The following is a 13,725-nucleotide window of genomic DNA, read 5'->3' as shown; positions in this document are numbered from 1 at the left end:
ATAGAGCAGGAGGAGCTGAGCAGACTGATATATAGTTTTGTAGGAAAAGATTCAGTAAAGCTTGTATTTTATTCATTTACATCTGTGCTCATTCTGGGCTGTGAAGTCCAGGAGGAGGTCCTATCAGTGACATGACAGCTATCTCAGTATACACAGTCATAGAGAGAAGGCTGTCAATCACTGAAATTTCAGCTTCCTTGATTTTAAAGCCCAGAATAAGCAAAGTTTTACTGAATCTTTCCCAATAAAATATTATATGAATCCGCTCAGCTCCTCCTGCTCATGTTCATGGTGGAAGTTTCCCTTTAATGACATATCCTGATTTCACACATGTCTATAGGCCACTTCACATGCAGATATTGTGGTCCGTGTTTGGTATCCGTATTAGTAGGCCAAAACCAGGAGTGGGACCTGCATAGTGAGTAAGTGTAATGGAACGATTAGCACCTCTCCTTGCTCTAGGACCGCCTCTTAGTTTTGGCTTATAAATTCTGATGAAAAATATTGACCGAAATACAATAGATATGAGGAATATTATTGTGAATAAAAGTCACCTCTTGCATAAGCCGGAATCATATTCCTGGTCCTTTTGTAGGATTTGTATCATTTTAAACCGTATCAAGACCCAGGATAACAATAAACCCTATTTTGCACTGAATATCTTAAAAAAAGTGTATGTGATTAAGGGCAATCTGTCATCGAAATTCACTGTTATAGAGCTAGTTCAACTGAATGTAATGATAGCATGCACTTTGTGATCCCTCATTCTGGAGAAGAAGTGCTTTCAGTCCATATGCAAATACCTAGTTAAGTGCACTGAGGGCAGGCCTAAGCCACTCTGTGAACCCTTGCTCTTCCTACTTGCCAGCCCCTCCACCTCCTTGATTTACAAGGTCAGGCAAGATGGTGATCTAAGAACCTGGTGAAAGACTTTAAATAGTTAAGGTAGCTAGCAATCAAGTATAAAATGTATTGGGTGGGGGGTGGGTCCATTTTTTAGCTTAGATATTGAGATAAAGTTGACCTTAAAAAGGCCATAATTTAAAACAAAAATGATTTAATCAGTTATGAGTTTACCACTGCAAGTAGGCTAGGCAAATAAGTAAGAAAGAGAAATAAAGCTATATTAGAATAACCACAATCACCTTGAACAGTCAGATTACAATATCACAACATCTGCATCTCAAGATCACATCAGGGAAGATGAATTTGTGATCGGAATCTCTGCTGGTAGTATAAGTACAGTTATATATTTTCTCCTGCTGTGCTGACTGGTAAAATTGATTGAACTCCTTTTAATTTTAGGGAAGAACATTTGCTAGGGTTCTGTGTAGCTGCTAGCTGGAGTTTGCTACTTCTGGGATTACAAATTACAAGGATGCCCTAAAGACGATTGAGAGATAATTCAAGGTAACCAAAAATAAACAGCAATAAGGGGATGGTGGTTTTATTGCTGGCATAGCTGGCACCTGATCCTGTGATTGTCCTGGTACCACTGCCAATGTGCTTATTTTATGGCTCCCGTAGCAAAAGTCTTTCTGGGTAATGTGGCTTCCTAAGACTAGCGTATGTCAGATATAAAATATATGTATAAATACAGAATTTACAGCAATGTATTGAATGAAATTTCAACAAATGAAATCCACAGCATAGCAGTGAAAGCAATGCAATAAAATGAAACAGCCATGTCCTCGAGAGCTACACTGCGTCATGATGCTATTCCATAGCATGCACAATATGTCCTCCTGTCATGGACTCCTAGGCTCATATAGTGTCAGGGCTTATTTGCTGTTACCACCTTGTTTGCTGGAACCTGTTACAACGCTCCAAATAAATCCTACCCACAGTTTCAGTCATGCTATGGAAAATGGAGAAAAACCTGTTATTTTTGAGAACTAGAAATGTAAACATCTGTTGCAGAACTGAATTTGCTTGCGCTGATGCATCTAGTCAATGGCTCTATTGTGTGAGTTATAAACTCACAGTCATCGTATTTGGGATCTTCTATTGACTCCCTTTTAAGAGAAAATCCTTTGTAAAGGCCATCTATTCAATATTAGAATCTTATCTGCCAAAACTGATATGTCAGAATGTCATGTTGAAGATTTGCAAAAAAAAGAAAAACACCCCACCCCCATTCAGACATATTGCGGTGTCCTGTCCTAAGGCAGTGGAAAGGCATCAACCACTCTTCTTGCTTCATTCTCGGTGGAGTTTGTAATTTGTGCAAATGAGTAAACGGAGCTGAGAGTGTAACCATATTAATTGCTATCTGAGACCTGGCTGGTTCCTGATAAACTGTTCTAGATATATGATCCAAATGAACTGATGTTGCCTTAACAAGATCTCTAGCAGTGGGATTCACGGTTGGCTGCCTCTCGGGGATGGCTGTTGCATACTGGTCTCATGCTGTGTGAGGGTATGGGCAGCCATGGAGCAGTAGCTGATGGTTTGTCAGAGCCTTTGAAGAAGTGTAAGGGACAAGCCCCGAGGCAAGTAGCCTTTCTAGGGATCCTCACCTCCTGTTTGTCACTTTAATCTTCTGAGCCGGCTGAAAGAAGGGCGCTGATTCTTCACCAGATCTTTACAGGGCAATACTCTTCCTAAAGTCCTCTCCTTTGATTCAGATTTCTTGTGACAAAAACAGTGCACAAAGGCTAACAAAAATCTTTCTGTTTGTCTTTGCATTCAGAGTATTGTAAAGAATCTGCAGTGCAAAATTCTATCTATCTATCTATCTATCTATCTATCTATCTATCTATCTATATATAATATACACACACACACACACTATATATTGTAACTTTTTCTGTTTTCTATGTTGCAGCCTTTATATTATGCATTTATATGGTCACACAGAGCTGGGTTGTGACTGTTTAGGGCTCTGGACAGAGAAGCATCTTCTCTAGTCTTCCTTAGATGGTTATCATGCATAAAAAGGTCACACCGAGCCCATATTACCCTTATTCAAGCAGTGTCCAATTATTCTCTATTAAATCTGGACATTTCAGTATTACTGTAGATATGTTTGGTCCAGTTCAGTCTTTTTTTGTGCAATGTTTCCCATATAGATTTTATGCCTTTGCTGCAGTTAACACGTTTTGCATTGTGATAGCTAGATAGATAGATAGATACATAGAAGATAGATAGACAGTCATAGGCATATCCACATGGGGGAATAAAAGCATTTTTTTCATTTTTTACTGATTTTGGAGTGCTGCCTTTTTGGTACTTTAGATAGACAGATGGATGGACGGACAGATAGACTGATAAATAATGGATGGATGGATGGATAGATAGATATGAGATGGATAGATATGAGATGGATGGATAGATATTACATAGATAGATATATATGAGATAGATAGGAAACAAACTCCACGGCACTTCCCAAAAAAATATGTGTTTTTACTTGAGAAAGGTCCCATTGAGAGGACTGAAATGTTGCTGCTATTTGGTGAAAAAACACAAATTTTTTTGGGAAGTGCCTATTCGTTATATGGTTGGCGGATCGCCTTTACAGCCGCTGGCACCCCTCTTTACTTATTTTCTGCTGTGCTGCCTTCAAATTTTGTTTCTTAGATAGATAGATAGATAGATAGATAGATGATCTGGATACAATATACTCTATATTCTATATTTTCTCACTTCCTTCTCCCATGTCCCCATCTATCCCTTGGTTGAACTTGATGCCTTTTTTCAACCATATAAACTATGTAACTATATGTAATATGTTAACTATATATACTGTAGTACTCAAGTGTTATGTTGCAGGTGAAGGCTAGCAAATGATCAGTTGCTGTAGGGATACTGTATGGAGGAAGCTATGAACCAATATAATACCAATATTATTAGATGCTACTTTACTGCCAGACTGCGGCTTATGAGTGACATCCCGCTTACTGTAAAATTGCTTATTTGTGTCCTGCCAGGTTTTACTATTTGCTAATGCTGACAATATATGGCTTGATTCTGGAATTCAATCTCATAGCAGAGGGGGAAAAAATCAGGTCACGAATGGGAGAGATAGTGATTGCTTCAGGCAATTGGAAGTGATTATTATCACACAAGGACTTTTGACAATATGTTGGGACATTTCTTTGTCATTGTACACAGACGTATGTATTGTTCATGCTCTGCTACTTAGACCAATGAGACCTTCCTGCATTTCTTAGCAAAGCTTGTGGCTGGCTGATGTCTTCTAGACATTTGCTCATCTGCGTCTGACCTTACTTCGGTCAGCTCAGATAACTAAATGTCCATCTGGATTACTGAACCAGAGGGACTCCACTTATCTGGTGCTCAAACCTTGTACAGGGCTTCCAGTGTACCTCTGTGTGCCTCCAGTAGTAAACCTGAGCAAATCCAACAGAAAACAAAACCATGTTCCATTGGATGTTGTATGAACAAAATATCTTCATATTCCCCCCACCTATGCCTTTTGGGGCGTCTTTTTCTTTTCTGGTCTTTTGGTCAGCATAACCACATTTTCTTAATTATAAACCTCATTTGAGGGTTAACGGCTACACACTGTGAGATGCCTAGACTGGCCCTGATGTAGCAAGAAGTCGGAGGGTGGGGATATCAAAACTGGTGTGAAGGAAAACTGGCTTAGTTGCACAGAGCAACCAATCAGATTCCACCTTTTATTTTTCAGGGTTCCTTCAGAAAATGGAAGGTGAAATCTGATTGGTTGCTATGGGCAAATAAGCCAGTTTTCCTTTACATTAGTTTTGATAGCTCTCCCCCTGGGAGTTTTACTTGTTTTGATGAATACTAGAGATGAGCAAATCAATTCTTAATAACGCGGATGTGAACCACATTTTGTAAAAATTTTTGATGGATCAGAATGTTTGGTGATTCGATCGGTACGAATGTTGGGGAGAGAGCGAGAAAGAGGGGGGAAAATAACAGTTAATGAGAAATGTTTTAATAAAGGGAGAAAAATATGAACCATAAGTGTCCTCAGAGCGACATACACAGATTTCTAGCACTTTCAGTTTGTGTAGAATCAATTGAGACCCAAATCGAATCAGTCGAGCAATTCATCTGAATCAAACCCAAATTGAATTTTGAACGATTCTTTGCCCATCTCTACTTGTAGCCAGTTCTCTCTTACCCTTATGTTGGGTAAATGCAGGGTAGGTGTGTACACCGGATAGATAGCTTATGTTGGATGTTAACATCATTGTAAAACAATGCTGTTACAGAGCCTGGATATGTCACAATTCAATTCTATTCTTTGTAATCTTTTTTAAAGGAACCCGGCAAGGGTTAACTTTGCGATTGATGCACCTCACTAGGGTGACACCTTGATTATCCATGCTCTGATTAACAATGGACACTTGGGGCAATTTTCCTGTCCTCTGGAATTGAAGAGATTACAACTTTTATTTTTTGTAGATTTGTATTTAACTCACTGTTTTCTATCCAGAATTATATGCTGCTGTCCGATTTATATAGCTGCTCTTTTTATCTATGTATTTTGTATGTAATTGCGCCTTAAATAATATCATATATAATAGAATTGAGAACATACATTCATCTTCGCCTTCCATTAATGGCGTGGAATCTCTTATCAGGGTCCTCTGTGCGATGGATAGAAAGCTCCAGTAAGATGGCAATACTGATCGTGATGCAGCTACTAAGCAATTCACTTTTTCTATTATTTTGCTTTAATCTGATTATTTTATCTACGGTATCTATTATGCATATTTTAATTTTTTGTTCTGATTCTCAGCACGTCAGATCTTTTTTTTTTCCCATAGCCTCACTATTTTTATGTGGCACCATAATCATGTAAGTTCATCTTGTTATACAAAATACGACTGAAGTACACATCCCAAGGTTTTTCTGGAATCCTTATTTCACTGAGTTCACTGGAGCAGAAAAGCAGAAGTACTTATGCTATCTCTCACTGTAAAGCTGTTATCTTCGGCTTCCCTTCCCCTTTGCAGTTCCATGCTACATTACATGCCATGCATATTTAAAAGATGCGGTAAAATGAATTTATCACTGCTGCCTCTGAGATAACAAATGTTTTAAACCCACATATATATTAACTGTTTAATGGCTCCAAGTGCTGCGGTAGTATCTCAGATTAGCACTTTTATTTGTAAAAACAGTCCCGGTTAACTCTCTAGATGGGTAGAAGCAAAGTATATATTTCACACTGTCAGTATTTTTTAGGTTTGTTAGCCAAGTATATTAGGCTTTCCTGATATAATGCAGCAACATGACACCATCATATTTTTATGCGTTCTTTTACTCTTGTACAGGCTATACCTTTATATTCACTATAGCGATAAAATGTCACCTTAATGTTCATGCCATTAGGAAGTCTGCTGAAATATCTTGCTTAATTTACTCTGGTGTCTGCTGGAAACGCTGAGCAATATTGAAAGGCTAAGTTGTAATTATGTAGCTTCCTTATATTTTACAACATAGTGAAACTGGACAAGACATTAAAGATAACAATTAGAGTCCCATCATGGAAGGGCATTTATGGCAACCATAAACCTACAAATGATCCAGAATAGCTGCTGCACCGTTCCCTTTTGGGTTCTACTTTTGACCTGTATTAAAACTTAACTCCCAACCTTCTCCACATCTTAGATATTTGTTTATCGTGCTAATGGATTTTTGAAGACTTACACAAGGCTCCATTGCCTTCGTCTTAGGCAAGTCATTGTATTGCATTATATTTAGGTACTTATAACAATTAAAACATGTTATTTCAATGTATAATGAAGAGTGGTCAGGATACTGATAAGTGAATTGACTTCCTTTGAAACTGGTCTTAGTTTATGTGAGATACAGAAATTAGATTATGAGCCCCAGGGCACAGGGGAGGATGTAAGTGGAACCATTTAGATTGGAAAGAGCATGGTGTATGAAGAGTGATTGTTCATGGACTAATAGCTATGTGCCAGTGGCTATTCCTTCTGACTCCGCCACACAAATTGCATGTGTTTTCAATTGGGAGAAAAGAATAAACTGTGGCTGGACACTTCTGGTGGTGGCCTACTGGCCAGAAAACAGAAGGATTGGCATGTTCAAATCTAATGACAGATGGAGGAGAGTCAGAAGACCCCCATAGACTAAAGATAGTCAACTGGCTCCACTGGAATCAGTGGGTATAGTCGACTTTTCTCTTATTTAGTATAGCACCCTCTATGGTTGCTTTGCATGTATAAAGTTAAGTGTAGGCAGCAGTCCATGTTGCATGCAGATGTATAGACAAATACATATGTTCAAGGACAGACTGGTTACAGAGTGTTAGCATCCGTAGTAGAGTTTTATATAGAAACTGGGCATTGTGTTTATTTATCCGAGTTGGATAAATATTTCATGGAACATTTAAGGCCCCTTGACATGGGCTGACAGTCGGGGCAATTATTGGAAAGGTGCATCCCTGGGAAGACTCATTTCCAATAACTGCCCTGTGTGAGGTGCAGACATTTTACTGGACAAGCTAGTGTGTCAGGCTACAATATTTTGTCCTGTATTTTTGATGGAACCTGAAACAGACGCCTATAATGGAGTCTCTGACACAGAAATGAAAGTGCTGGTATGAAAGGGAAATATGCTAAAAGGATTACATACTAATTGCATGATTCATATCAACAAAGTGGTTTATTAAAAGACCATACAGAATAGCTCTAACACAGAAACAGAGGATCTGCCTGCAGTAAAGAAGTGATCAGCTGGCAGGTCCTTTTGGCCCAGTGCACCACTCGGATTCTTTACGTCAAGCAGATCTTCTGTTTTGTCTGGTTTCTCCCTTTAAAGGGACTGTACTCTTGCAACTATTCTGCATTACTGTTAGTCTGGAATGACACGTGCAGTTTTTTGTGCCAAAGCCAGGAATCACTTATGTGATTGTGTTGTGATTTTTTCTCATCTTTGGTGACTGTTGGCATGCAAGAGAGACAGTGTCTCCAATGTCAGTGTAAATGCAACATGATTATGCTGAGATATCACCTTAAACAGCATCTATCAGCATCATCAACCCTATTAAACCAGACATCCTGGTGGTCCTGTTGTAGATAAATATGCACTTTAATATGATAATAGGTGTTCAGAACCAGTCCTAACACCTTGGAGCACCACTTCACCACTGAATTTCCTCCTTAGCCACTCCCTAACTTTCCCCGATGCCAAGATTGGAACAGTGCATGTGCCGATTCAGCATTCACTGGCTGATGCATGGGATTACAGGCATCTTCACGGTCTTCCTGCCTGGCCCTATAATCCCATGCATCAGCCAGTGAATGGTGAATCGGCCCATGCATAGTTCACTCAAGGATAGCTGGTAGTGGTAGAGGCTAGGCTGCAAAGGCAGTAGTGAAGCAGTGCTCTGATGACCTAGGCCTGCCACTTGCCATCTACTTAGCATATGAAATAAAGTGCCTATCTCTCTACAATGAAGCCACCGATTTCAACAGATTACAGAGGAATCATTTAACTCAGCATGATCGACCCTGTCAGGCAGGATCTCTGGTTTGACAGTGTTGATAATGCTGACAGATCTTTAAAAGCACCCTATGACTCTCAGTGGTTCATTGTTAACAAATGTTTTTTGTAAGTTCTTTGCGATGTTGAGAATATTTTTTACATTTATAACTAACTATAAATAATATCTTTATTTTTTATCTTGCAGCCCATGAACTTCCCCAGAACAAGACCTCAGCAGCGGCACAGAATGGAAGCCATTTGCAGTGCCTCTCAGTGCACTGCACAGATGATATTGGAGAGTCAAAGGGTAGGACTCCTGTTCCTACGTGGAGATCCCTTCATTCTGATATCTCCAACAGATTTGGGACTTTTGTTGCTGCCCTAACTTGAAAAATGGAAAGAAAACCTGCATTCTTTTTACTTTCCTAAGAGGCCGCTAATGATAGGTGGACTAATTATTTTTTAGATTGGTACCTGCTTAGTGGCTTTTGGACTTGCAAGGGTTAGTTTGAAATAAACCTCATATTTTTGGATCTTTTTGCCACAGTATGATACCAGTGTTAATTCTTCTTCATCCAGCACACTTTTCTTACTTTTATTTACATCATTTCCCTGTTTCTCTGTAAACCTGATGTATGGTTTATCTGGGCTAGAGAAGGGCTTTTTTATGTCAAAATTATATATGTATTTACTTTTGTTTTTCATTTTTTAGTGCTACATAAAATATTTCTATTGTAAAGAAGTTGACATTTCTTTTAAAGGGTTGTGCAGTGGTTTAGTATTGATAATCTATGCTGAGGATAAGTCAGCAATATCACATCGGCAGGATCCGTCTCCTCGCACCTTCCCCCCACGATCAGCTCGTGCGAGCGCTGCCTTGTCTTCGAAACTCCCTGCATTTCATCTTTGTAACCCAATGTAACAGTTGCTAGTGGTTGTAATTACACAGCACCACTGCTGCAAAGGAAACAGCTCACAAATAATTTTGAAGAGTAAGCAGGACACCACATGGGTGCCGCTACCCTTTCAAACAGCTGATCTGCAAGGGTGCTGGGAGTAGGACTGCCGCTGATCTGATATTGATAACCTATCCTGAGGATAGGTCATTGATATTAAGTCACTCCACAACCCCTTTAATCTTTTGTATCATAATAGACCACAGCTGATCCATGGGAAACAAAATAATATTGTTAGGACCCTCTTCATTATTTTGTGGTCTCTATGTTAACTGCAAAGCAAATGTTATGTGACCTTTTTAGGTTTTATTTATTATTTTCCCCCTGGGACTTTAACTCAAGTTCTAAATGGATGCTCACAGCTCGTTTGCACATGAGGTTATATGCCAGCTTATATTTTTGGGTGATTAGTTGCAAGATAAATGACATAGATGATATTTTATGCATATAGAGGTAAAATGCAAGAGTTTCCTGCAGCCCATGCTTAAAAAATCCAAGTTAACAAATGGGCATATATTTTATTTTTTATTTGTTCCCATTGGCATGTTAGTGGGTTATCAGTCTCTGACTCCTGACTGGTCAGGTTGTCTACCTTTGAAGGTACTTGTTTGGTGAGCTTGATTTGTAGGCCTGAATCTATCGAACCATGAACAAAATTTGTTGCACAAAGACTACTTGGTGTCTGCTTTCAATATTCACATTGATATCATTTACATATGTTTGATATTATTGTGCAGAACTGTACAGTGTTCACTTCTAGGAATGTCATGGACTACAGCAGGCTACACATCTTAGCTACTTGTTGAGGTTTCGTGATCTTCCCATGTTCAGCAAAACTATTCATTTCCATTAAACTTGTTATTTGCAGAATCTTAAATGATGCCAACAAATTAACTTTAATAAAAAAGGAACTGTATAATCTTATTTCATCTGGTATTTCTATCAAGTTCTTCCAAATAATGATTTCACTCTACTCTGTTTCTCACATGCAGTGGTCAAAATTGATGTTTTTTGAGGGTTAACAGAATGTACATCTTCCTTGATCTTTGCTATTCTGTTGGTAATGACTGGAGTATATGTAATCTTGAGGCAGATTTTACAGCCCAGGACTTCGAAACAGCCATTGCTTCACTTTGGTGGACATATGCCTTCTCAAAACAGACAGTACCTGAAGTCTCTGAAGAAACATTTCAACATCTTCGAGTATTTCTGGAGCTAGAGGGTGTTGCATTACATGACTAATGAAGTCATGAATTACCTTAAGTTAAAAATACAGCAGCCCAGTAGTCATCAGCATCTATGTTTAGAAGGGGCTATAGTTAGAAAGTAAAGAGACCGAAATCAAAACCATTGGAAGAAGATAGAGGACAGTTATGTCTACCATTGTGCAGAGGGTTTCTTCTCCAAACAGAACTCCTTTGCAAAATAACCATGCAGAACTCTTGTCAATGAGCTGTTCAGATTGTGAGACTTTGGATAGCTTTTTAATGTATTACACTATACCACGTACAGCTATTGGTATCATGACTGAGCTTATGACTCGGCCTTTTTTTGTGATTTTCCAAAACCTTCCAAAGTTGACCTCTTTCAATAGGTGGCACTAGCGAGATTGTTCTTTCTATTTGCAGGTTACCCTGACTAAATAACATGGACGACTTACTAAATGGACTGACAGAGCTGTGCACACATTTCCTGTCTGATCTGATCTGATTTCAGTAGTACAGTATATTGCCAATTGGTAATGTCCAAATAGTACAGAAGAACTACAGTGTAGCTGAACAGATGTTTTGTAGAACAACTCCTAATCACACAGTCATAGAAAAGTATATAGCTGTCAGATTTATTGAGAACTATGTGTATCGGTCATCCAGTCCTGTGTACTCCATTCTCTATGATGTTGTGATAAGGCCAAGATTTCATTGCAACTTTCAGTCCCTGTAATTTTTTTAGAGGAAGATCACCATATCAGAACTCCATAATTGTAACCTATAATTTTTCCACAACCAAGTCTAATGCTGGATTTAGGCAGCCCATCCTGGCAAGCAGTTACCAGAAGGAACCGTTCCTTCCTGATAATTGCTGCTCGTCAGTGGAGGTGAAGAGCTGTGTTTACATGTAGCAGTCACCTTCTCCGTATGGAGACGAGCAACGGCTACTCATACAAATATATTGTTTTTAGGCAGAAGATAGCTGTTCATACAGCACAATCTGCCCAGAAACAATGATTTCATGTGCTGCATCAATGTTCAAGTCACCCGATGAATGAGTGTTTTGTTGGTTCATCAAGTGATCGGCAGCACATTCACACAGGCTTGTTATTTGGAAGTATCGTTCATAGCAAGTTTTATTCCTGATAATCGGCCCCAAAATTAGTCCATGTAAATCCAACTTAATAGTGCAGGACATTCTCTTCATTAAGTGGACTGTCAATGCAAATGATGAACAGATGGGTGAATACAATTCTGCTCATGGCCAGTGAAGTGATGTTCTGGTTTATCACACTAGCACTTCATCTATGTATACAGTGAAATTAACACCATTCCAGGTCAGCAAAGAAAAAAAATCTCAGTCTCTAAGGCCATCAAGTCCACTTCCTTATTCTATGAAACATATGCGTATTATAAAAATACATGACTATAACTCTATTATACTTGCAAACCTCACTATAAACATGCTAATAAAACCAAAAAAATAAAAATATCAAAGCTTAACATGTCAGCATATTGTATTTCCATATAAAGTGTATTTTTTCTATAAACAACCATAGAAAAATTAGTCTCTGTGATTTCAGAAATATATTTACCGCAATTCTGTTTTTAGAAGGTGTCATTTTTTTTCTGCCATTTTGTAGTCACTTAGCCATTAGCCATGCATACGATCCTAGTTTGCAGATGTTAGTATTCTTCCACTAATATCAACCTGGTAAAATTTGCAGTGCAATACCCCTTGATTAGATGGTAATGAGTGCAAAAATGCTTTAGGGATTTTCCAGAACTTAAACTTTAAGGATCTATCCTTACGATCAGCTGTTGATCAGTGGGAATCATTAGGATGGGTCATTTATGTTTGGATCAGTGGGGTTTGGACCAATAGAGACCTCTACCAATGAGCATAATGAAGTTTACACAGACAGAGCAGCTCTTCTTTACCAGAATCTGAACCCCATGTTGACCACCACTCAAACCTTTCTAGCCTATCCTGAGGATACACAGACAATATTTTAGTCCGATAAGCCTAATTTAAGACTGCAGTGTATAACTGACAGTCATCTAAATAAACCCTATGGAGGGAAGTTAGCAAGATCTGCACATCTGAATTCTGGCTTCAGAAAGTTACAAAATAAGGCTTTGCAACTTTACGGGGTTACTTCAAACACTTGGTGACATCTTGCATTCCTGCACCACTCACTCCAGTTTTGATAGTTGGTGGGAAAGTGTTCATAGTTAGCTATGTTAACTAGTTTCACTGTAACTTTTTTTTAAAGTTGCAAAAAATCTTACTCCATTGGAGAGTTGGCGTGCAAAAACTGGAGTAACATATTTAAACAAATCTATCATGTTTAAAGATATGCCAAATTTATCAAACAGCATGCCACATTTGGTGACTTTGGTGCAAATCAACCAACGCAGACTCCTGCAAACTGACTTTCAAAAAGTCTCATTATTCATCTCCCCCCACATGTTCCACTAATTTCAAAAGATGACTGACATGTTTGTGTATGTGGTTGCAGTAGTCCATGCATTAAGTGTCAAAGACCGAATTTTTGACACATTTTTATTTTTAGGTTTATTTCCCAAAATATCTAAACAAAATTTTGATACCTTGAGATTATGATGAAAATATATCTGGAACTCAGACCATAGTTCTTGGGCTTTTTGTGCTGTTATGTAAAGAGTTCTTTGTCCTTCTTCTCATCCATTTCATCCACATTCACTTTTATTTGGGCCTCATGCATGTAGGGAGGCTTACGTCAGTGCATGAAGTATACTCACTATTAATATATTCTGCACCCTGGGATGCCTCCTTGAGACACCACAGAGTGCAGCACTGCCACAAAAGTTCTAAACATATATAGTAGGGGAAATATATGCAAAAATGCACACATTAGTATATACCTGACCATCAATATATAACTGAAAATATGTTTTATGAAAAGAAAAAAATAACATTACCATAGTTCTGGAAAAATGCCTTCACTATCCTAAGTGGTGGACTTGAATAAATAAGAAAAGACTTAATAAAATAATATAGAGGCAACAGCTCTAATAGAAAGGTAAAATATATGAGTATAATAGAGACTATCAAATTATAG

The 13,725-nt window shown here is 38.4% G+C and overlaps 1 protein-coding gene across 2 annotated transcripts in view; it reads left to right on the top strand.

Moving 5' to 3' along the window:
* Window positions 1–13,499, top strand: part of MN1 (MN1 proto-oncogene, transcriptional regulator) — a 46,338-nt gene extending 32,839 nt beyond the window's left edge. Inside the window, exons 2-3 of one of the 2 annotated variants that reach the window (XR_006387397.1) lie at window positions 1,306–1,410; window positions 8,663–8,775. Coding sequence is in view for 1 of the 2 variants with exons in the window: in XM_044275394.1 (XP_044131329.1) it covers window positions 8,663–8,847 (185 nt within the window). In the remaining variant the exon portion in view is untranslated. Of the gene's footprint in view, window positions 1–1,305; window positions 1,411–8,662 lie in introns of both variants that reach the window. The other variant, XM_044275394.1, reaches the window with a different exon arrangement.
* Window positions 13,500–13,725: the final 226 nt, after the last annotated feature.

This window comes from Bufo gargarizans, chromosome 1 (assembly GCF_014858855.1).
Source record: "Bufo gargarizans isolate SCDJY-AF-19 chromosome 1, ASM1485885v1, whole genome shotgun sequence".
In the NCBI taxonomy this organism is placed as follows: Eukaryota; Metazoa; Chordata; class Amphibia; order Anura; family Bufonidae; genus Bufo; species Bufo gargarizans.
This window is presented reverse-complemented; position numbering and strand designations above follow the sequence as displayed.